This window comes from Crocodylus siamensis, chromosome 6 (genome assembly GCF_052110815.1).
Source record: "Crocodylus siamensis isolate JL-2025a chromosome 6, ASM5211081v1, whole genome shotgun sequence".
NCBI classification, from domain to species: Eukaryota; Metazoa; Chordata; order Crocodylia; family Crocodylidae; genus Crocodylus; species Crocodylus siamensis.
In genome coordinates this window covers 37,552,695-37,574,769 of record NC_143400.1, presented here as the reverse complement: position 1 = coordinate 37,574,769, position 22,075 = coordinate 37,552,695, and the positions used below count along the sequence as shown (strand labels likewise).

Below are 22,075 nucleotides of genomic sequence, written 5' to 3'. Positions count from 1 at the left end.
GTCTGTCCTTATATGGGCAGCTACGTCACGGAGCTTTCCCGCCGCTCTCATAAATAGGCTGTGGATTTCCCTGGCTGAGCATTTGGGCAGCAGTGAGTGAACCTGCGAGCAGGAGAGGGGGAGCGCGAGCGAGCGAGCGAGGAGAGCGCAAAAAGAGGAGAGGAGAGGAGAGGAGAGGGGAGGGATCAGCTACTCCCACCCGCTTCTACAACCGCAGCTGCGAGGCACAGCAGCCCCCCTCCCCCCCGAGGAAACACCACCCGGGACCCACTGAGGATTGTACCCCGCCTTTGGACCCCCCCCTCGCCCTCCTCCGCAAACCAGCCCCCTCCTCCCCCCCTTCCCCCACCCCAACTTTTTTCTTGCATGATTTCCCTGGCACGGATTTGCCATTCGGATGTCGTTGCATCGGGAGCGGAGCTGGGAGCCGCTCTGAACCTGCCTCGTCTCCAGTGCTATGACAGGCAAACTCGTGGAGAAGCTGCCGGGGACCATGAACACTTTGATGAACCAGTTGCCTGACAATCTGTACCCCGAGGAGATCCCCAACTCTCTGAACCTCTTCTCCGGCAACAGCGAGTCCGTGGCTCACTACAACCAGATGGCTGCAGGTGAGGGGCAGGGGCCCGCGGGGAAGGGAGAGGGCGCGGGTGTGATGGAGGCTCCACGGAGAAGGAGATGCCGGGCTCGGGAGCGGCTCCCCCACCCCCAGCCGCCCACCCCCAGCCAGCCCCCGCCTCGGCGTGCTTGCCGGCGATCGCTGCCTCCGCCGCCAGGCAGAGGGGTGGAAGGTAGAGCGGGCAGGGGCTGGGCCCGGGGGCGGCGTGGGGGCGCGCAGGCGGGGAGAGGGCCCCAAGCCCCGGCGGCAGAGGCAGTGAGTGCGTGCGCGCTTCCCCCGGGCGCGGTGTGCTGCTGCCGCCGCTGCCGCTGCTGCAATGTGACTCGGGCTGCGCGCGTGTGTGTGTGTGTGTGTGCATGCGTGTGTACATGCGTGTGTGTACATGTGTGCCTGCGGCTGGGATCCCGATCGCCGCGCTCGGCTCCGGGGAGGAATAATCCGGCCCGGACTTTTGTGGATCTTGCTGTCGGCGCGGCAGGGCGTGGGGGGGTGGCAGCGGCTTCCCACCATGGGGGTGCGGCGGGGGCGGCGGCAGTAGTGCGAGCTCGGAGCCGGGCCGGGGGCGAGCAGGTGAGCCCGGGCTGCCGGGGGGCGGCGCGGCCCTGCTCCGCGGGCCCGATCGGGCCGGGGGGGGGGTCCCGCCCCCGACTCCGACTCCCCGCTCGCTCGCTGCCTTCTCCGGGGGAAGCCGGGCCCGCCCCGCCCCGCCCCGCCCGAGCCTACCTGCGCCGCCAGGTGCCTGCGTCCTCCGCCCCCGCGGGAAGGGGCCGCCGGGGGGTGGGCGGCGGCGGCGGCGGCGGCTCGGGGCCCTCGCTCACTGCCGGCCGCTTCTCTTGCAGACAATGTGATGGACATAGGCTTGGCGGGCGAGAAGCCGAGCCAGGAGCTCTCGTCCTACTCGGGCACTTTCCAGCCCGCGCCGGGCAACAAGACGGTGACCTACCTGGGGAAATTCGCCTTCGACTCGCCGTCCAACTGGTGCCAGGACAACATCATCAGCCTCATGAGCGCGGGGCTGCTGGGGGTGCCGCCCTCCTCCAGCGCCATCACCAGCACCCAGACGTCGGCGGCCAGCATGGTGCAGCCGCAGGGCGACGTGGAGCCCATGTACCCCGCGCTGCCGCCCTACTCCGCCTGCGGCGACCTCTACCCGGAGCCCGTGGCCTTCCACGACCCGCAGGGCAACGCCGGCCTGCCCTACTCGCCGCAGGACTACCAGGCGGCCAAGATGCCCGACTTCCCCATGCTGCCCGACTACAACCTGTACCACCACCCCGGCGACATGGGCGCGCTGCCCGAGCACAAGCCCTTCCAGGGCCTGGACCCGCTGCGCGTCAACCCGCCGCCCATCACGCCGCTGGAGACCATCAAGGCCTTCAAGGACAAGCAGATCCACCCGGGCTTCGGCGGGCTGCAGCAGCCGCCGCTGGCCCTCAAGCCCATCCGGCCGCGCAAGTACCCGAACCGGCCCAGCAAGACGCCGCTGCACGAGCGGCCGCACGCCTGCCCGGCCGAGGGCTGCGACCGCCGCTTCTCGCGCTCCGACGAGCTGACGCGGCACCTGCGGATCCACACGGGCCACAAGCCCTTCCAGTGCCGCATCTGCATGCGGAGCTTCAGCCGCAGCGACCACCTCACCACGCACATCCGCACGCACACGGGCGAGAAGCCCTTCGCCTGCGAGTTCTGCGGCCGCAAGTTCGCGCGCAGCGACGAGCGCAAGCGGCACGCCAAGATCCACCTCAAGCAGAAGGAGAAGAAGGGCGACAAGGGCCCCGGCGCCGCCGCCGCCGCCGCCGCCGCCGCTTCGCCGCCCGCCGCGCTCGCCCCCGCGGTCACCACCTGCGCCTGAGCGCGGCCGCCGCCCCGCGCATCGTCTTGATCCGCAGGGACGCGGAGCCGGGCCCGCCGGGGCTCGGCACAGCGTGGCCTTCCCCTCGGGGCTCTTCCACACATGCCTAGGATGCTGCCGCCGCCGCCGCCGCTTCTTGTCTGCCCGCTCCGACGTGCGGGGCTCCCCGCAGCCCGGCCAGGCCCCCGCAGGCAGCGGAGCCGGGCGCCGGGCGGCACGGGCCGGGCGCAGGCGGGGAGCCCTCCTCCCCCCGCCGGGCAGAGCCGCCGCCGCCGCCGCCGCCGCAACCGGGGACAGACCGGGGGGGCCGCCCCCCGACCAAACTCTATACAGTATGCACTCCTTCATGTCACTGCCGGCTTGCTACCACGGTCCGGACCCGAGAGAGAGAGCATCTCCGTCTTTTACAGCTTTAACGCTTTATTTTTTGGAGAGAGAAAATAACTGTGAGGCGTCCGAGAGTCGCTCCAAACTTTCCTCCAGAGGGAAGGCGGGGGCGGCCCCGACCCCCCCTCCCAGGTGTCCTCTGTGAGCAGCTCTGAATGTACTTGGCCAAGGGGAAGTAGGGCTGTTGAGCAGCTTTCATCAAAGATCTGACTGAATGTACTGTTGTTACCTAGTCAACCTTCCCCCTCCCCCCGTGGCTCTTATACTGTTGGGGTGGGGTGTGGGGGATGGATTTGAGTTTACAGGGTGTCTAATTTTAAAGTCACTTTATGCATCTTTCCCCACCCCCCCACCCTTTGATTTTTTTTTTTTGATTTTTTTATTTTATGGGGGGGGGGTTTCTTTTTTTAAAGCACCAGGTTTTGTTTTTGGTTTTTGTTTTCCCTGTTGGATTATGGTGGATGTAAATGGACTAACTACTAGCTCCTGGAAAAAAAATAAAATAAAAAGAAAAAAAAAGCAAACTAAAAGGGAGGTGGGTTATGAATTTCCAGGTACTCCTCGCTTAATTTGGGGCTGAGGGTGTATCACTGGGGAGGATGGGAGGGACGATGTTACAGGGCATGGTTTTTTCAGCAGAAGGGAAATTCTTTACAGAAAACAGTATTTTGCTGAATACTTTTTATAATGTGATATATTTTTATTTTGTTTTATTTGGTCACTTGCAAACAACAACACCAACAACCACAAAAGAAAAACCAAGGAGGAGAAATCAATTAGTCCTCAATATTTTTTTTCCTTTCTCCTTCTGGTATGTGCATGTCACTGCATGACTATTCTGATTTCTTTCTTCTTTTGTTTTAATAAAACTGTGCTCAGACATTTAAGCTAAACTAAGCAAAAATAATAATTATTTAAAAAAAAAATCTTTGTTGCCAAAAGGTCGTGCTATCCAGGTTTGATGTCTGCATGTGAAAAAAAAAAAGTAAAAACATACAAAAAATAAAGGAGAAGAGAGAGGATGCAGTCTAATTTATGTGAACTGAAAGGAACAAAAACAAAATCAGGTTTAACCACACAAACCTAAGGGAATGATATTTTTTGAAAGACTTTTGTATAAAGTTGAGTACTTAGAGAAAAAAAAAATCATACCAGATGTAATATATTTTGTGGATGTTTTTATTTCTTGGATTTATAGTACCTTATACTAAGGTTAAAAAAATTATGCTTGATATTGTGAAAAGGTGATAATTTTCACACACATTTCATTTGCTCATTTGTCACGTTGTAATGCAAAGATGATAGTTAATGCATACAGCATTTTTAAGAGAAAAAAATCAGAAACATTGAACTGATGTATTGTTGTACCATTTGCACTGTGAGCAAATGCTAATGCAGTAAATATATTGTGTTTGCTGACAATCAAATCCTGTAGTAAATATCTTTATTTTACCTTCCTCCTCAAGTACGCATTGGTTCTGAAAAATTTGGTAGTATGCAAGAACACATTCAAATGACTTGCCTGAAATGTGTAGGCTGTTGGGCGATGTGCCTCTCTGCAGATGACATTTTGGAATCCACTTGTACATTTTCTGGTGATATATATATTTTTCATGTGAGGTGTTTTGTTGTTTTATTTAAAAAAAAAAATAATCCAACCTTTTCTCAGTTCCAGCTCCTTCAGGGTCTGTTGACAGGACATGGTGGTCAGAGCAGGAATGCTTAAGGCAACCAGGACTGGCCACATTGAAGCCGGATTGCTCATTTCTGTGTCCATTTTCCACAGAAACTAGAAGCCTGTTAAGATACTTGATCCCAAACTCATGGCAGTCCGTAGGAGCACTGCCCTGCAGACAGCAGACTTTGGATCAGGCTCCTAATCTGTTCCTGTCCAGTGGAGACCGGGGTGCTTCTGACCGCTTTTTCTCTGGGGCTCTGTCTGGTCAAAGTGGTAATAATATCACCATTTTACAAGATCCTAGTCGTATGTGGTAAGGATCTGTTGGCTCTGTTCAGTAATGGAAGGGAAAAGAGGATCTTTTTGGTTCAGCTCTTACTGCTTGCTTTCCTTTCACAAGTTTGAATTATGGCAGGTATATATATATTAAAAAAAAAAACCCAAAAACAACAAAAAACAGGAGAACATTTCCATTCTGATAGCCAGATAGGTCACTCCGGATGAAGTACGTGGGTTAAAAATAAAAATAATACGAGGGTTTCCGTGACTGCTGTAGCCACCGCCAGAAAGGAAAACATCCAAATGGGAGATGTAATATTATAAGAAACCTTGTACCCTGAGAGTGGGCACGAGTCTCTTTCGCGCCCAACCCCAGGCATGCTCCAAATTCTTGTGTTGCGGTGACTGCTGCGGGACTGGGAAGTTTAACTCGTTAACGGTTAGAAAGTGCTTTGAGGTTGATTGATAATGAAGGGCAACGGAGTCTTACGTTAAGTAGCAGCTTGTCTTGCATGCTGGCTGGGGTGACTGTTACCGCGTGGGAAGGGGCCTGCTGGGGAGGACGACTGGCATTTGCCCAGGTTTTTACATGCCCACTTCCCCACTTGTGGACCCAGGCAAGATCTGACCATCAGGCCTGTTTGCTTAGCGCCTTCTCCTCTTTTCTTTCGTAGGAACAAAGGATGTGTAAGGATGTAGGCTCTCATTCAGCAAGGAAGCGGGTGCCTAACTTGGACTTCGGTGGGACCGCGTATGGGCTTCATGTCAGGCATGTGCTTAAGTGCCTTGTTGAACTTTGGCCCCGGTGCTGCTGTTTGAGCAGAAGTAGTACGGCTGAACCCCCACCAGTCTCAATTTCTGCAAGCAATAATTGTCTGTTGCGTTAGAACATCTCAAATTATAGCCTAGCGATCCGTAGCACAAAGGGAGCGGAGAAAGCTGCCTTTACTCCTGGGGGTACGTACCCTTCTCTAACCTGCCTTCCCCCTCTCAGTCTTCTCCTTACCATCTGCTGCACGAAAGACCCGGATGCATTCAGGTTACTCCAGTAAGTATTTGGAGTGGTGCCACCATATTTCACATCCTTTGATATATATTTATTTATTTATTTTGTCTGCGAACCGGCTAGGGCAAAGCAGGTTCGGCTGCTGGATTTTCATTCTTCTTTCTCAGGGGGCCGCTAGGTGGGATGAGTCAAATGACTCCCAGTGTGGCTTTGCTGTAGTGAAATCGGGTTGGAATCGGCCTAAGCCCGTAGGCTGCCTGGGCTGTCTCGGGGTTGTGAAAGTTGGCTTTGAAGTACTGCAGGTCTCTGTAATCGCAGGTTCTTTTCGGAGGTGGGGCACCCACCTTCTCCCCTCTGGCAGGAGGTAAGTGTGATGTCTAGGTGGTTTGGCACTTCTTGGTCCCTCGGGTGAAACTTCACAGCTGGTATTTTCTGCAGCACCGGGACAGTTGGGATCTCAGGAGACTTGGCGTTAGACTTGGGTCTTGTGCTGACTGTCTTGGGCCGACAGTTTCCCTGCTGGCGCCGTTGTGAAGTTAGACATGTGCGGGGTGCCCGTGGCTGGTGCTTTCTTTGCGCGTGTGCTTTGGAAAGTGCTAGAAGATCCAAGGAGGTATATAAATACTAGGCATTTCTGCATGCACTTACTTTGGCCAGTTTGGGACGTGTTGGGGCACTGATGTCTACGCATGATGATTTCTCTTGGAAATGGAGATCCCAGAGGGGGCACTTGGACCTCATGATGAACAGGTGGTTACAGTGAGCCACTAATAATAGGAAATTTGCATAGAGAGGCGTAGAGCGTCCCCCTATGCACAGAACTGAAACAAACAAGTTTCTTGGCAATGCGGCATCACTGAAACAGAAGCGGTCCCATTGCTGCCATCAGGGCAGTCGGTGGCAGCTCGTAACCCTCTTTCCTTCTATTGGGTGACAGTGGCCTCTGTACAGCAGATCTCTGTCACGCCGTTGCTTTCTATAAACCAACATCAGCCTGTTTGCCACTGCCAACAGTCTGCACTTTAATGTGGTGAGACCAGAGAAATACTATGTGGGATGGAGGCAAATGCGTCTGTCGTAAGTGCTGCCTCTTGTCGGGCCCAATGAGGCTGAAGAGTGTGGTGGTAGCTTCGCAAAGACTGATGGAGAGATGCCATCTTGCGTTCCTGGTGACGCTGAAAGGGAGAGCTTCCAGCCAAAAGCATCCCTTTGTTAGGGCTGAAGCGGACTAGGAGTGAGAGGCTACCTCCATGTGAGGAAGGGTCCACCGGAGAAGTCTTCATGGCTGAGGCAGTGCGGGTGATGGGCACCTGGGCTCAGCTGGGCCCAGGTGGGTGTGGGACTGCTGCAAAGCCCTAGCCAAGCTGTGGGTCCTTGCTGGTTCACTAGGGCATCTGGGGGTATATCACCGGGCTCTTGGGCTGTAGGACGACAAGTCAGGTTTTCTCCCTGCAGGTATGTGGGGGCAGGGGGACAGGCACTGGGACACTCTTTTCCCTTGCGTGCTTTCACCTCCATCCCCACTGCAGAGCAGGCGAGATGCCAGCCTGAATTAACTTGAATGCTAACCCTGCCCCACCATCCTAGCTGGCTTTTGTGTGAGCAGGTTTGGTGGGGGGATTAGGAGCAGTACTTGAATCGGGGCCCAGTCTGGTGCCACAGTGAGGACCTACCCCCATAGCATATCGCTGCCTGGTGGGTTTTAGTCCAGGCACTTTGGTTTTTCAGGGCCCAGGCCTAGTCTCCTTCCTCCAAGCCTGTGCCAAACCTTTCAGCGAGGGCTGGGTTGGGCCCTCAGATATAGCGGGCTTCTGTATGAGGCGTGCTACCCACACAGCCTGTACGCAGCGAGGATCGGGGTCTGAGCCTCTGCGGCACTGATCGCCTGGCACTTCCCTTGATGGCAAAGGGTGGTGAGGGGGAGCATTGCCGTGCAAGAAGGATGCTGGTTGCTAAGGAAGCACAGGGCTTCCCCCCCCCCCCACACACACTTTCTGGACCAGCTGTAGTGAGGCGGGGGGTGGGGGTGCTTTTGCCAGTCACATACCAGCTCATCTGTCACAGCACAAGTTACTGCCTATTTATTTTAACAGTGTCCTTTAGAGGCATGAATAAGCCCATTGCCTGACATATTCTGCCTGTTGTATCAATAACAGCGCTTTGCCCTTCACCACCACCTTCCACCCAAGGATCTTAAAGGACCTTGCAAACATTTAATTAAGGCCGACTGCCCTCTGTGCAGGAGGTTGCGTTTCCAAACCGAGGTGCAGCGAGCTGATGTCATTTCCCCAGGTCACTGTGACTCGGGAGCAATCAGGGCCACAGCCCAGGAGCCCTGGTTCTGCGTTGTCATGGCTAGGCTGCACTTCTTTCTTACGGCTGGGAGCAGAGCCCAAGTCTTCACCTCCCCGACCTCATCCCCTGCCCTAACCAGCCTCTTCTGGCAGCTCTCGTCCCCATGTGGCTCCTGTCACCCCTCCGCTTTGGAGCTGGTGCCTGCATGGAACCAATGTTTCTTCTCCAGTACGGCAATGTCTAACCCCAGCTTTCAATGCTGCACTTCCATGGAAGAGTAGGAGTCATCCCTCTGGAAGCTGCCTAGTTTGTTGACGCCATGTAGCGCAGACAGTGGAGCGAATGGCCATTTCTCACTTGACGATGGAGCTCTGCCCAACCTTCGCTGGGGTCTTTCTCCTGACAAATCTGCTCCCGTCGATGCCGTCGAAGGGCAGGCCTGCTGCTGCCGGGGGGGGCCATGGTATGGGGATGCCAGAAGGGGCTGTTGTGTTTTACTCGTGGCAGAAACATGTAGGCTGAGCGCCACGCAAGGCCTATGCTATCGATTGCTGGTGGCAGACGGGCCCACGGGAGGCTGACGAGTCGCATCTCTACCTCCTCGTTAAAATGATTTATATGAGTCATTCTCATTGCTGCCCCTGGATGTTTAGTCTTCCTAGCAGCCGTGCTCGGCATAGGGGAAACGACCGAAGCTTCATCAGTGCATGACCCTCGCTTGCCTTAAATTCATCTCCCCACTGTGCTGCTCAGGTGCCTCCTTGTCCCTTGCTCCAATCGGGGGCTTTGCCCCCTTTCCTGCACTAGCCTGCCCTGCCCCTGTGGAGACATGTGCATGGGCCCCACTCCATGGTGCTTGAGCACCTCCTTCCTCCTTAGGGTCTTTGCCACCCTCTCGGGCGCTTGGGAAAGGTCATTGTCCCATGCTGCAGATAGGGACTGGAGGCATCAGGCCCTGCTCTAGTACCCTAGCAGCTGGGCTGTCTTTCCACCTAGGCAGAGCAGGACCAGGGAAGCAGGGCAGGGCCTTTGGCACAAAGTCATCCACTGTCTGGGGTGGTGTCTGATCCAGGTTGAGGGAATCTAACCCATGGGCTTTCCTGGGAACTTTCTTAAGGCCTCCCGTTCCCAGTGTCCAGCCTGAGTGCCCCTCTGCCAGGGGCTGCCAGATAATGGCCCTAGGACCACACTGCCTTCTCCATCTTTGCTGTTTTTTCCCCTTCAGGCACTTGCAGATGGTTCAGTTTCCCACCGCTGGGCATCCTTTTGCCAGGGCCTATTTTTGCAGTGAGTACCTCTGTCTCCCCCAGGGCCCAGCTGGCCGAGCGGGTACTTGGCAGTCAGGGCCGCCCTTCTTCCAGGAGGGTGCAAAGACACGACCCTCTCCTTGGATTCGCAAGCAATCCCCGGCACTGGGCTCCTCACAGACTCGGGCCACCTCGGTCCACGCCTTCCTCTTCAGCCATTTCTCTTTCTTGCCTGTGTTCGCCATTCAGCGTGTTTGTATCGTCTGCTGACTGACGCGCCTGGAACAGGTGCTGTCTCGCCTGCACCAGACGGGCAGGGGATGGGACTTGAAACCGGAGAGGGAGATTTCATCATGCCAGCTGAGAAGGCAAGCTGGTTGCAGGGGGCACTTGGACCCAAACCGGGGGGAGGAGTTAAGGGCTCCTTTTATGCCTCTGCTCTCCACCCCTGCCCCTGCCTTCTGGATCTGCCATGACACCTCTATGCCAGAAGCCCAAAGATGTGCTCTTTTGCTGTCTGCTGCCATGTTGCATTGCAAATTTCTATCTCCCTTGCTGTCAGCTCACACCTCTCTCTCTCTTTCTCTCTTTTGCCTTTCCCAGTGTCTCCCATGCAGCAAAGATCTATGCTTTGGGGTCCTTTCTCCCTAGACCCGTTTGCTTGCATTTGTCCAGGATCAATCATCTCTGCTCATTTCCTGCCCCTGTTTCTAACCTCCCTAGATCCTTTTAAGCTAATCCTTTGTCTTTGCCAGTGTTTGTAACACTTCCCGGTTTAGCCTCATCTGCAAATGTAATTACCGTGCTGTTTACCTGCACATCCAGATTGCTGATAAATAAAGCCAGTCCTCATGCTGATCTCCACCGCTCCATCGGCCACCTCCCCGCTGCACCGTGCCACGTGGCATATTCCGAGTCTGTGGCTCTTCAGCCAGGTTTCAGTCCACGTGACAGCTCTCGCACCGCCAAGCCCATGTGAATCAACTCCTCAAACAAGATCTCATCAGGCACCATGTCAGATCATACCCCAGAGTCCAGAAGTCTTCTGTCCTCCGCATTGCCTTCATCCGTTCACGTAGTAATAGAGACGTGAGGCCACCAGTTTTGTCTCCTGAGGCTGGTACCTCAGTCTCCAAGGCTTTTTGTTGTCTTGGTTTTTTCCGCGTGTGGATCCTTTCTGGGGCTGTTTATATCCATCTCTCTCCCACTCTTCCCCTAACTCTCTTGCTGTTCCTGGAGTTGTACAGTGCTCTTTTCCTGTCTCACCTCATGCACTTCATTTTTCCCTCCCACACCAACTAATGTCTGCACGAGCTAATCTTGATGCCAGTCGACTCCTCCCTCGAAGCCCCTCTGAGTTGCATAGCTCCTTCCTCTGTGTCTGTTTGCTCCTTCTAGGATAAGTGTCCTCCTTAGTCTGCACATTCTTTCTCCCAGGTTCCTGATGTGTAGAATGAGCTAATTCCAGCCCTAGAGACGGCGATCCTCTCTCTCACTTGCTCTGCCTTTCCCTCTGTGCCAATTCTTTATTGTCCCCCAGATAAGCTGGGACTCAACCTTTTGTGCAGTGCTGTTCCCTGCACAGATTTCCCCCCCACCCCCGTCCATGTTGCAGCCTCTGAGGTCCCACTGCCAGGGCTCCCACTGTCCAGCCTTGGTCTTGGTCTAACACCATCCCATTGCACCTAGCTACACCCCTCATTCCCCTCCAAACTGTTCCTCTTGCTTCTTGATGCTTACACCCTTTGCAGTTGTATCCCATTGGAGTCAGCTGCTGGTGCTTTGAAGCTCCTCTTTCTTCACTATCCATCTGGAAGTTGTAGTCCACAAAATTTTCCCAGAAGACTTCTATACCGCCCCCACCCTGCCCACCACACACACCATCCCAGCACACAAGGTGCATTGCAGTCCCCCGTCTCTTGAACCTGCTCTTGCTGAAACCGCTGTCTACTGGGCACTGTGTAAAGGCAGAGCGGGACAGTCGGTAACCTCCTTGCTTTTGCCCCATGATCACTTACACACATGCCCTATCACTGCACGCTCAGCTTTGCAGTCCCCAGACTGTCACACAATGGTCAGACATAATGGGCTGCTCTTCTCTGCTCTGGCACAAACTCCTCTCTCTTCCGAACTGGCCGTCACCCCCAAGACCTCCGCTGCCACATACTCTTAGTCTTGCATAGCTTCTTTCCAGATGCACAACAACATCTTTAGGCTTCTCCCATGTGCACACGCTGCAGATCAAACTGGACGAGCTAAATCACAACCACTTTCACACTAGGACAAGAGAAAATGACCTGATTAAGCGTGCAGAGGAAAAGGGTCCCAAAGAGGGCTCGGGGCCTACCCACCACATGTGTGAACAAACCTTGTCTTTAGAGGCATGCTTGCAATTCTAAGCATTTTCCTCCCAGGTACCAGGAAAACAGCTGAGATGACCCCACACCCCAAAAAAACAAATTGAAAGTTATTTTCCTGAATTTCTCATGTTTTGCGTTGCAATGCAGGGCCTCCCCCCCCCCCCCTCACAGTTTCCTTTCTGAAAATAACTTCCAAACTATAATTTCCTCCCACTTGCTTTTCCCCTCCTTATTTTGATTTGCAAAATTTCTGGCTTTGTGGAACAACGTCACGGTGCCAGAGCTCACTTGGCGCTGCCTTTGCACCGATGGTCTCGGTGCTTCGCTTTCCTTGCACAAGTAGTTACTGACACACCCGCGTGAGAATCGTCTTTGCTCGATTGCCTAGATGAGCAAGCAGTGGCTCTGGTTCCAGAGACTTGGATGCCTGGGAGTTGCATGGCTGCTACTTATTGTGTGGCTGCATGTAGGGGCATCATCCAAGATCAGGGCTCTGTTGTACAGATCTCTGCTGAGAGTCATTCCTGGAGGAGCTAACAATCTGGAGAGATCAGGCTGACCGAAGGGAACATTACTGTCATCCCCGCTTTACAGGGAGGAACGAAGAGAGAATAATTTGCCTAATGTATCTCAGGAAGTCTGGCACAGCAGGGAACTGAACCCACATCTTCCCAGCCCCACACCAGTGCCTGAATTGCAAGCTCCGTCCTTAATCCTAAACTTTACATGCTTCAGTCTTATGCAAAGCTGGGCTCTGAAAAAGAAAGGGAGTCTAATGTTTCGTGCCAGTCTTCTTTCCCAGGGGCTGCTTTCCACTCTGTCTTCCACGCTCTCTCTCTCCATTCCAGGCATGACAACCATCTTTATATACATATTTATATGTATATATATATAATTTTATTTTCCCAGGCTCCGTGAATCCCTCCCACAATATCTGAAACTCCTGGAACGTGTTTGATGGGCAAATGCCCAGTGATGTTTATCTCCCTTAATTCCCGTGTGCCAGGGCCCAGGGGCTGCGGCATGTGCCAGGATCTGCCAGCGACTCTCCCCCTGGCTGGTAAAAACAGTTGTTCTGATTTCTGACATGCAGGGAAAATTGCGATAGATTTGAAAAGCAGCCTATTCCCAGGAGGAGGGTGGATGAGGAGGATTGGTACTTATGAGAAGAGATGTGGTGGTGGGGTTTTATTTCCCCTCCCCCCTTTACTCAATGAATTCTTCCATTTTGTGTAATTTCTGCGGATAAGCAATTCTATCAGAAATAGGTTCTACTTGTTAATGACAGTTAAGTGTACACAGTTAAACATGGGCTATCAGATCTAAAAGCTCTGGCAAACCCCCCTGCAGCAGGAGCTACTGCATGCTTTTGCTTACCTGACAGCCAAGAGGAGGTGTCAGGCTGGGAGGATGGTCTTCCCCTGATGGGACGGCACCGGGGGGCACTGGGGCTTAGAGATGGGTTCATTTCCCAGCTCTGCCACAGGCTGCCTCCTTGACATTGGGCCAAGCATTTAACACCTCTCCCTGGGGATATTTTGAAAGCTGCCTTAAGGGAATTTGACTGATAAATGCCCATTAACTTAATGGGAACCTTCTACCCAGGTCTTTCTGGGGGCTTTGGAGCCATCAGCTTCTGTGCCTCGGTGCTCTTAAAACACAGGGGCTGATGCTGCGCTGCTCCTACCCTCTGCCTGTCGTCTCCCTAGGCTGTGAGCTTTTAGGGGCATGAACTGCCAGGTGCTTCGTGCTTGTGCAGCACCTAGTGCAATGGGGCCCTGAGCTCAGGTGGAGTCTGGAGATGCTCCGGCAATGTAATTAATAAGCTGTTGTTTTGGAGAGCTGGGAGGGCTTGGGCTGCAGATTTTCCAGTTCTGCCCGGCTCCTGCGACGTCTGGGGCTGCCCGGTCTCATGGTGACTCAACAGTTCTTCTGCCACATCTTCCCATGCCAGCAGTGCAAGGGCGTTCACACCTGACCTAAATTTCCCCTGTGGCAGCAACCGTGGATGGGGCTCATTACCAGGTCTGGATCTTCCACTCCAGCGGGAGTGGTTCCACCGTGCCATGCTCAGACACTTTTCTGCCAGGGAGACTCGATGGGAAAAGGAAGATCCCCACCAGCTTCCCCTGTTTCCAGCCACTTGGGGCACCAGCCTTCCCCAGGGTGCTGCAATGCTGATGCCTTCCTCAAAGTGCTCGGTCAGCAAAGTACAGAGCCCTGGGGAGCAAAGGGTGCTTGGCTCCTTGCAGGATTGGACCCAGCCTGAGTGATGGTAGCAGAGCACTTGTCAAACCATCACGCACGATCAGTAACTGTGGCTCCTATTCGGACTTGGCGCAAGAGGCTGCCTTGGAAAAGGCTGCATCCACCAATCCAAGTCTGAATGTGTCCCAGCTTGCAGTCTGGGCTTGTACTTCCAAGAACCGGGCTGATATGGGGCACGTCTGTGGGTTTCTTGTTGTGCCTTTCCACCACCTTGGAGCCGATTTAAGAGCTGCTATTCTCGGCTCGCTGCCTCTGCGAGAAAAATCAAGTTCCATCTGCTCCTCCCAAAAGCACGAGGGAAGAAACAAGCTTCTCCACCTGCTAAACCCCACTACCTACCATGCAGGGCTTTGCTATGGAAACTTACGCTTGGGTGAGCTGTCTAAGGTAAAGGGACTGCAAAGCCGCAGTGCTGGTCTCCAGCTGCTTAGTGTGGCAAGCCCGAGTCAGCCGAGACCTCGTGGCACCAGGACCTTGCGCGTGGTGTGTGGCACATCCAGGTCACACGGGCAGAGGACTAGACAGATGCCCATTCTATGATACGGGTGATGCTGGCGCACAGAAGTCTCAAGCATACTTAGGAAGATGCTCTGCTATTTTGGGCTTGGCTCTTGCAGCAGGAGGAGAGATTCCTGCCCTCTCCAACCTGTTTTCCTCCCAGTGGTATAATCAGAGCCCACAGATAATTGAGGCCTTTTTTGTCTTTCCCTTAAAACACGCTGCGTTGTTTGTGTCTGCACCAGCAAAACAAGTGACACACGTAACTTCCAGCCACAGGCAGAGGAGAGGTCACACGGGTGCAGTCTCACTGCTGGGGCTGCGGGGTGTCCGGAGACCACGTTTGGGCTGTATCCCCCACCATTCCAGAAAGAAGGACCCATGTGCTGTGTTACATCTGGCCTGGGAGGGGAGGGGAGGTAGCTAACATTTTCCCAAGTCCAGCTGCGAGACCAAGCGGGCTGATGACAGCTCAGGACTCCTCAGTCCTGGCATAGTACTAATCCCCTTCCCTCCCACTTGTAAGGGCATTAGAGACTGAAGCTGAGACCCCCTTTGCCTCCTCCTCCACCACCACCATGATAGTGCTCTGGGCTGGCTGGTATCACAGTTTATTGCCATACCCCGTAAAAAGGTGCCTGGGATGCAAAGAAACAATCAGCCTCTGGCACTAAGGGGCTGATTGTCTTGGGAGACTGTTCTTTCTCCTGAGTTAGAGGAAGGGGCATTGAAGCACGGCAGGGAAGGAGTATTGTAGCCTGTCCAGAGTGTTTGGATTCACCTCAATGTCAGTAGGGAGGACTGAAGGAGGCTGCCAGCTCCCAGCAGAGCAGCCGACCCAGTGGGGTACCATTGTTGGAGGCTCTGTCATCTGCACTCCCAGGTGAGGGTGCTTCCCGGTTTGCATCATTTCAAGAGGCGCCCGTTAAAAGACTTGCTGTTTTTCTTGAGCCGTTTTTAATTGGTTTCAGTGAGTATGGTAAGCCGTTTATTTATCTCTGTTGTTATGCAGTGCGTTGACATGCCAGTTGGATCTGCCGGTGCAACGTGTTGGATGTGGGAATTGCAAAACCCCTGGGAGGAACCCAAATTCCTGCCATCCCAAACCGGGAGCATGAAGAACGAGAGCTCTGCACATGGTGCAAGACTGGCAAAGGGTGACTCCCTCCGGGACCAGCTCAGCATGGCTCCTTGGCCTGACAGGCCTGTCTCCTACTCACCTAGAGTATCTTAGCTTGAGCCTGAGAAAAGGAAACCAGCAGGCAGAACGTGCATTCGAGGAGCTGTGGTCTACTCTGGAGTTACCCTGCATGTCAGCCCATTCTCAGATGGAGACCACCAGCTGTCAGGACAAATTGGTGGGACCCTGCCACAAGTCAGCTGGGGCGTGTTAAATTATCAAGGTATGCAATACGGGAAGGGTCTGGGGATGAACACGGGGAATGGCGGAGCCTTTCCGCTCGAGGCTGCTGGTGCACCGGCGGGCCAGGCAGGTACTGCTTAAAGCTGTTACCCACTGAGAGCTGGTGAAACAAGTGTGGTGGGTCTCATGAATAAGGAGGGAAAGAGGGGCTTGTGGTTAAGGTGCTAGACCAGAATGTGAGTGATCTGGATTCGATTTGTGGCTCTGTGGCCTGCTCAGACAGTGAGCTCGTCAGGGCAGGGGCTCTCACTAGGGGTGTACACAGCGCCTGGCACAGCTGGGCTTCTAGGCTCAACTCTGATATGAATAATCGTCCCAGTCCGGTTTCTAGTGGGTAGGTGTCGACAGAGTCACCCCTGCCATTGCTAGTTGGCTGTTCTAGGGATGGTTTCACAGGAAAGCCAAGGCAAGATGGGCTCTGAGGGCTGCGCTTCCCCTCTCCCAGGCCAGGGAGGGGCACAGCGAACAGGGCGCCTCTGCAGCAAGCAGTCAGACAACAGGCAGCTGCTCGTCCAGAGCCCCTCGTGAGCACACGCCTGACACAGAGGCTGAATCAGGGGCCAGGCCTGCAACTGGGGCAAAATGGTGCCGCTCTGCCCCAGCCCATGGGATTCTTTGGCTAAGGGGCCCCTCCCGTGTCTGAGGCACACCCCAATCCTTCAGAGGATGGCGGTGGTTTCCTCTCTCTGGTGTTGGGGGCGAGGGGAGCAAGAAGATGATGCAAAGTAATTCTCTCTGGAGATACGTGTGCGCGCGTGCTCTGTCTCTCCCGTCTTCATCATGCCTGGGATCTTGCTAACAAGTCAGAAAGGAGGGGAAGGGAGAGAGCGCAAAGAGCTCTGTTGAGCTTTAAGCCTGGTATCTCCACACAGAAAGTGCTGTGACTAATGCTCCCAGTTGGCAAAAAGGCAGTGTAATCAAAACACTTTCTTCCCCCCCCCCCTGTTTTTTTCAGTCCTTAAAGTTAGTCATTCTGCAAGCAGGAGTCCAAACAGGCAGACATGAAATGGAAGCCTGAGAGCTTCTTATGCAATATTTCACGCAGAAGGCCGGAGGCTTGTCCTGGACCCTTGTGGCTTTTCCTGTGGGAAAGGAACAGCACCCTAAGGGTGGGTAAGGGATCCTGGAGCTCTCTGGATTGAATCCATTAGGACTTTGGTATCTCACATGCAATGAATTGGGTCGGTCCAAGGCTGGTTCCAAGAAAGCAAATGTTCACCTTCTAAAAACAGCCCCTACCGCTGGTACCAAAGAGCCCCTGCACTGGCAGCCTTGTTAGAGAGGCCTTAGACTGCATGGGCTGCTGGCACTAAATCCCCACCCAAGTGGATCTCCCAGTGCAGAGCAGAGAGCGGGCATTGCTGCAATCTGCATTGCACCTGCCATGCTGCTAACAGGACTCCTGGGCATCCCACTAGCTACATCTTTGGCTGAGGGAAGCCTTCCAAGTCCTGTGGCTGGAAGGATGTGTGGGGCTGTGGGCGGCAGAGGACGGAGCCTCCTTTCCTCTAGGGGCAAAGGGAAAGCTCCTCCAACTCACTGAGGGAACTTCCTCTGCAAACAGGTACAGGCGGGACTAGCCCAGCTCATTTTCCCCTCTGCTTCTTTATCTCTGCTAAGAGCTTGGGGTCTGGGGGTGATCCTTCCCCAGCTGGCAGTCTGGGCCTCCTCTGGTGTGGGGGCAGCTGGATTTGGATGAACCGATCCCTGGATCCAGAGAACAGGTTTTCATAATCAAAGGCAGTGGCAGCCCATTGCCACCATGCCAACAGAGGTAGGAAAGGCTCATTAAGTCTCCAGGATCTGTTCTGCCTTCAGAGAGGCGGGCGATCTCTTCTCTGCCTCAGGGGGTGAATGAGCCTGAGAGCAGCTCAGCTCCAAAGGCTGCCACCCGTCCTGCTGACGTTTTCCATTCAGAAATGCCAGGTCTGCTGATCCTTCCTTTGCAGCTTGGAAATTACTCTTTGCCCACCTGGAGCCCCCAGCTCCAACCATCTCCCTAGCATGAAATGCTTCTCTAGGGCAAGATGCAGTTAGCAAGAATGGCTGTGCTCACTAACCCACAGCATTACCAGATAAAGCATGTCTTAATCTGGGTCCTGGTCTGTGTCAGAACCCATCTCTCTGGCTCCATAGACCCCAGGGCTATTCCTGAGCCTTTTGTGCTCTCCTCCAGCCCTCCTCTGTCCTGCCCTGGGGATGCACAGAGAAGCCTGCACTCCGCTAATACCACATCTGACGTCCCTTGGTCTTTGGCAGAGAATTCACTGACTCCGATCTTTCTCTGTACAGACCCGAGGTACAGCGGGCACCTGCCCGCATGCGAGAGCTGCACTATTGGCAGTCAGAGCTGAGTGGAGGCTGCTTCTATTGCCCCCACCCATCACCCGGGTCAGTGGCCTCTCTGTCTCCCTGCTTGTCTCGTCACAGGCATCTAGGCCACGCTGCAGGGAAAGTCAAGCCCAGTGCCAGAGATCAGAGTCAGGCAGGGCTCACAGAGGAGGCTGGGGTTGGGCAGGATTATGCAGCTGGGTGGCGGGAGAGGTCAGAATCTGCGCCAGCGAAGGAAAGCATCAAGCAGGCAGGTGCTGTGGCAATCAGGGTGGGGAGAGCGTGCCCGAATCCTGGGGTGGGACGCGTAGCATGTCATAACCCAGCTCACACCTGCCCTGCCCAGCTGTAAAGCACACCGCAGCGTGCCTCGGCAATGGCTGCACGCACTGCTCGAGCACTGCCGGATGGGGCAGCGTTCACAGCCATTGCTGCAGGGTGCTATGCTCCTCATCTACCAGGGTGTGCTGCCTCCTGAGCAAGACCTGGTGGGGCTGAGCCATAAAGCATCACAGATTCCTACAAGGCTGAGTAAATCAGGAGGCAAGCAGGCAGCATGGTCCTGTGGGCAAACACCTGCTCTGGAGGCAGGAGCTCTGAGACGTGTTCCTAGCTCTGCTGCTGATCGGCAGAGGAACGGTAGGCCTGCGTGCCTAAAAACGAGGTGCCCAGAAATGCAGCTTTCCAAAGGCCGGTAAAATATCTGAGACCCACCGGGTGCCTGTCTGCATCCTTAGGGGTTAAATGCCTGTAAAAATCTGGCCCTGTGGCTTTCAGCTCTGCACCTGTGAAATGGAGTTGCATGGAGGCGAAAAATATGCTGAGGACTGCAAGGTATGCAGATACCTGCCATATCTACCACCAGCCAGCCTAACCACTTTGCATCTCTGTTTTTCCGATCTGGAAAACAGGCCTGAAATATAGTTGCCCCAGAGGCAGGAGGAGGGGCTGCCAAGTGTGACGACCTGTTGCTGCCTGACAGTGCTGTGACATCCTCCAATGGCAGGGACCAGTATAAAGCACATCTTAGATTTCGAACTACGTTGATAACCATTCTTTGTTTGTATTACAGCAGCGCTGAAGAGCCCCTGGAGCAGGTGCATGAACACCGAACGAAGACAACATCCTTGCCCCAATGAGCCAGCAGTCTCTGACCAGGGCAGAAGAGAAGGGGCCCACGGTGGGAGAGCACAAGGAGCTGGTACTGGGCAGCGTGACTGGAGAGCCTCATTGGTGTCCAGCTTTCCTGCAGGTATCCCGACACTTCTCTTGATAGTACATCAGGGGTTGCAGAGCTGGTCGCCACCACCCTTTTAGAGCAAGGTGGCCCCTTACCACCATCCCACCCACGGGAGGAAGGGATGGGGGAGCAGTCCTCTTGTGCAGGATTCCCTGCTCCTTTCCAGAGGGGTACTGTTGTCCAGTGGACCGAGCGTCCCCTGAATTAATCTGTGCTCTGATTGTGATTCGCTGTATGAGGTTGGACAAGTCACTGCAGTTAGCATCTTTGTGACTGTTATTTTGGGGGACGGCGGGGGCCTCCAGTAACCAACAATCCTGAATTTTCCAGGACAGCCCCAAATTTCAGGGCTGCAGCCAGCATCCCCATGGAGTCCCTGAGCTGGCAGTTTTGTCCCAGATTTGGGAAATGGGTCCTAAATCTTGACCAGCTCTGTCCAGTGCATTTCGGCCCTGTTGACTTTAACCAGGTCCCTCAGCCCGTGGTCTACAGCCCACCGCTGAGCTGGAGAGACACGTCCCCAGAGTCAGGCACCTTAGGCTTTCTTGTTGCGGATGCTCAGCTTGGCCCCCTGGCCCCCGACTTTAGAAGCCCTACACATCTTGGAGCTCCGCCGGGCTTCAGCGGCACTGCCACATTGCACAGTGCCCCAAACCCAGGCTTGGGGGGGCGGCTTTCCAAATGCAGGGGCTAAAAGTCAGATGTCGGCTCTGAGCAGATGGGCCCGAATCTCTCGGCTTCTGCTCCCACACCCACCGCCTGCCTCCGTCGACCCTCGCGGGCGCGGGCTGTGAAGGTCGCTGGTCTTTAAAGGCCTGAACGTGGCCTGGGGGAGCAAGCGCTAGGACAAGGGTGCGCGGAGACGCGCCGGGGGCCCCGCTGCCTCTTCCTCGTATGGCGCAGTGGGCGGGTGAAGCGTGCAGGACATGTAGAGAGGCCACAGGTGTGAACTCACAATCACACCGCGCAAACGAGCGCGCGGCGGGGCTCCGAGAGGGCGGCCCAGGCAAGCACGGGTGGGTGTTTCACTGCGCAGTGGGGCCTTTCCCACAGGGGCTTTGCTCCCGGGCACGGACCCGCCACCCCGCTCACCCCTCGCTGGGGCCAAGCAGCAGCCGGGGGTAGGGGGCGTGCTGATGACATCACAGAGCCCCGCTGCCACGCTCCGTGGGGACACCACGGAGCTCCCCTGTGACATCACAGCGGCGGAGAGACACCACCCCCACGACCCCAATCCCGCCGCCGGGCAGAGGCAGGGGCGGGCCTTGGCTTCAGCTCCGCCCCTGCTCCTGTGGCGTCACTTCCGGAGGAGCGTGGTCCTTCCGGGAGCGGCGCCGGGGCTGCGGGGCCATGAGCTGGTGAGCGGGGGCGCGGGGGAGCCGCAGGAGCCGCCCCCGGCCCGGGCCCGGCTTGGGGGAGCGGAGCGGAGCGGCGCGGGCACAGGCGGCTGCAGCTCAGCCCCTGCCCGGGGCCTGGCCCGCGCTCCGCGCCGCCCCGCAGCATCCCCCGGGCGCAGGAGCCTTGGGTTTGAGCCGGTGCCTCTGTGCTGCAGGGGCCGGGCGCCAGCGTGTCCGTGTGGTGGCGGACGGGAGACTCCTCCAGACAAGTGCAGGGCGCAGCTGGCGGGAGGGGCCCCCCTCCTGCTAGGAGCATGTACTGATCTCCGTGCGATTACTGGGGATCTGTCTGCCCCTATGCCACACGGGCCCGGGCCAACGCAGGGCCTTTGGGTGCTTGCTCTTCCCACCTCTGGTTCCCCACCTGGTTTTGCTCAGAAAAGGGCGACCGGGAAGTGGCTGGCGTCGGAGTGGTTTTTTTATTCTCTCTCAGCAATTCCACATCAAACCGTTTCAGTTTGCGAGTCAAATATTTGATATTTTCTTGTTCCCCTAGCTGCCGGCGCCGCAGTCTCGGCTCGCAAGTTGAAAAAGCGAGCGGTGTTCTCTGCCGCCTCCTGTCATCTTGAGTAATAAAGGCGCCAGGATCAGAAGTTTGTTGACAACTGCAGTGATGGGCCAGGTTTCCAGGTGTCCCAGCGCTCTGCTGGAGCGGTGCTGCCGCTTTAGGGCTAACAGCAAGCAGAAACTTTGGTGAATCTGTGAAGTCGGCAGATCTGACTTGATAAAAAGGGACCCAGATGCCTTGTGTGTTCAATCGGAACAGCTGGGCCTCCCAGTTCTTGATTGAAGGCTGTGTTTTAGATGGTCAGCAGGATCCTGTTTTAAGGGAAGGAAGTCACGGTGTGTACTCTGGGGTACAAGTGGCCTAATCAGTCTGCTTTTCCTCCTGACTCATGCACCACTGTGCTGTAGTGAGCTACCTGTGTAAGCACTCATTGCTGCATTTAGGCTTTCAAGTAATCTCTCTTGGAAGTGTCGTACTGCTCTCATAAGTTGCACGGCAGACTAGCATCATTCCTACTTTTGTTGGTACTGCAACACTCGCTGCGTCATAAGCTATAAACAGCTGCATCTTAAAACCAAACAATTGCCTACCTTCTTTGTCTGTCAGTAATGAGTTGCCAGCCCCAGATTTAAAAGTCTGATCGTTTAACTGTTAGGCTGTATGCTCTGACGTTGCATCATTTATATG

General features: G+C 55.1%; 2 protein-coding genes across 3 annotated transcripts in view; both read left to right on the top strand.

Moving 5' to 3' along the window:
• The first annotated feature begins 324 nt into the window (after positions 1 to 324).
• Positions 325 to 3,880, top strand: EGR3 (early growth response 3). Its single transcript, XM_090054429.1, has 2 exons — positions 325 to 611; positions 1,459 to 3,880. Exons 1-2 carry the CDS (start codon positions 458 to 460, stop codon positions 2,469 to 2,471), a joined length of 1,167 nt encoding a protein of 388 aa, XP_089910555.1. The 5' UTR covers positions 325 to 457; the 3' UTR covers positions 2,472 to 3,880.
• A 16,909-nt stretch (positions 3,881 to 20,789) lies between these two features.
• Positions 20,790 to 22,075, top strand: part of BIN3 (bridging integrator 3) — a 51,388-nt gene continuing 50,102 nt past the window's right edge. The window contains exon 1 of one of the 2 annotated variants that reach the window (XM_090056333.1): positions 20,790 to 20,841. In XM_090056333.1, the coding sequence (XP_089912459.1) occupies positions 20,834 to 20,841 (8 nt within the window). In that variant the 5' untranslated portion in view covers positions 20,790 to 20,833. Of the gene's footprint in view, positions 20,842 to 21,376; positions 21,724 to 22,075 lie in introns of those variants that run through there. The other variant, XM_090056334.1, reaches the window with a different exon arrangement.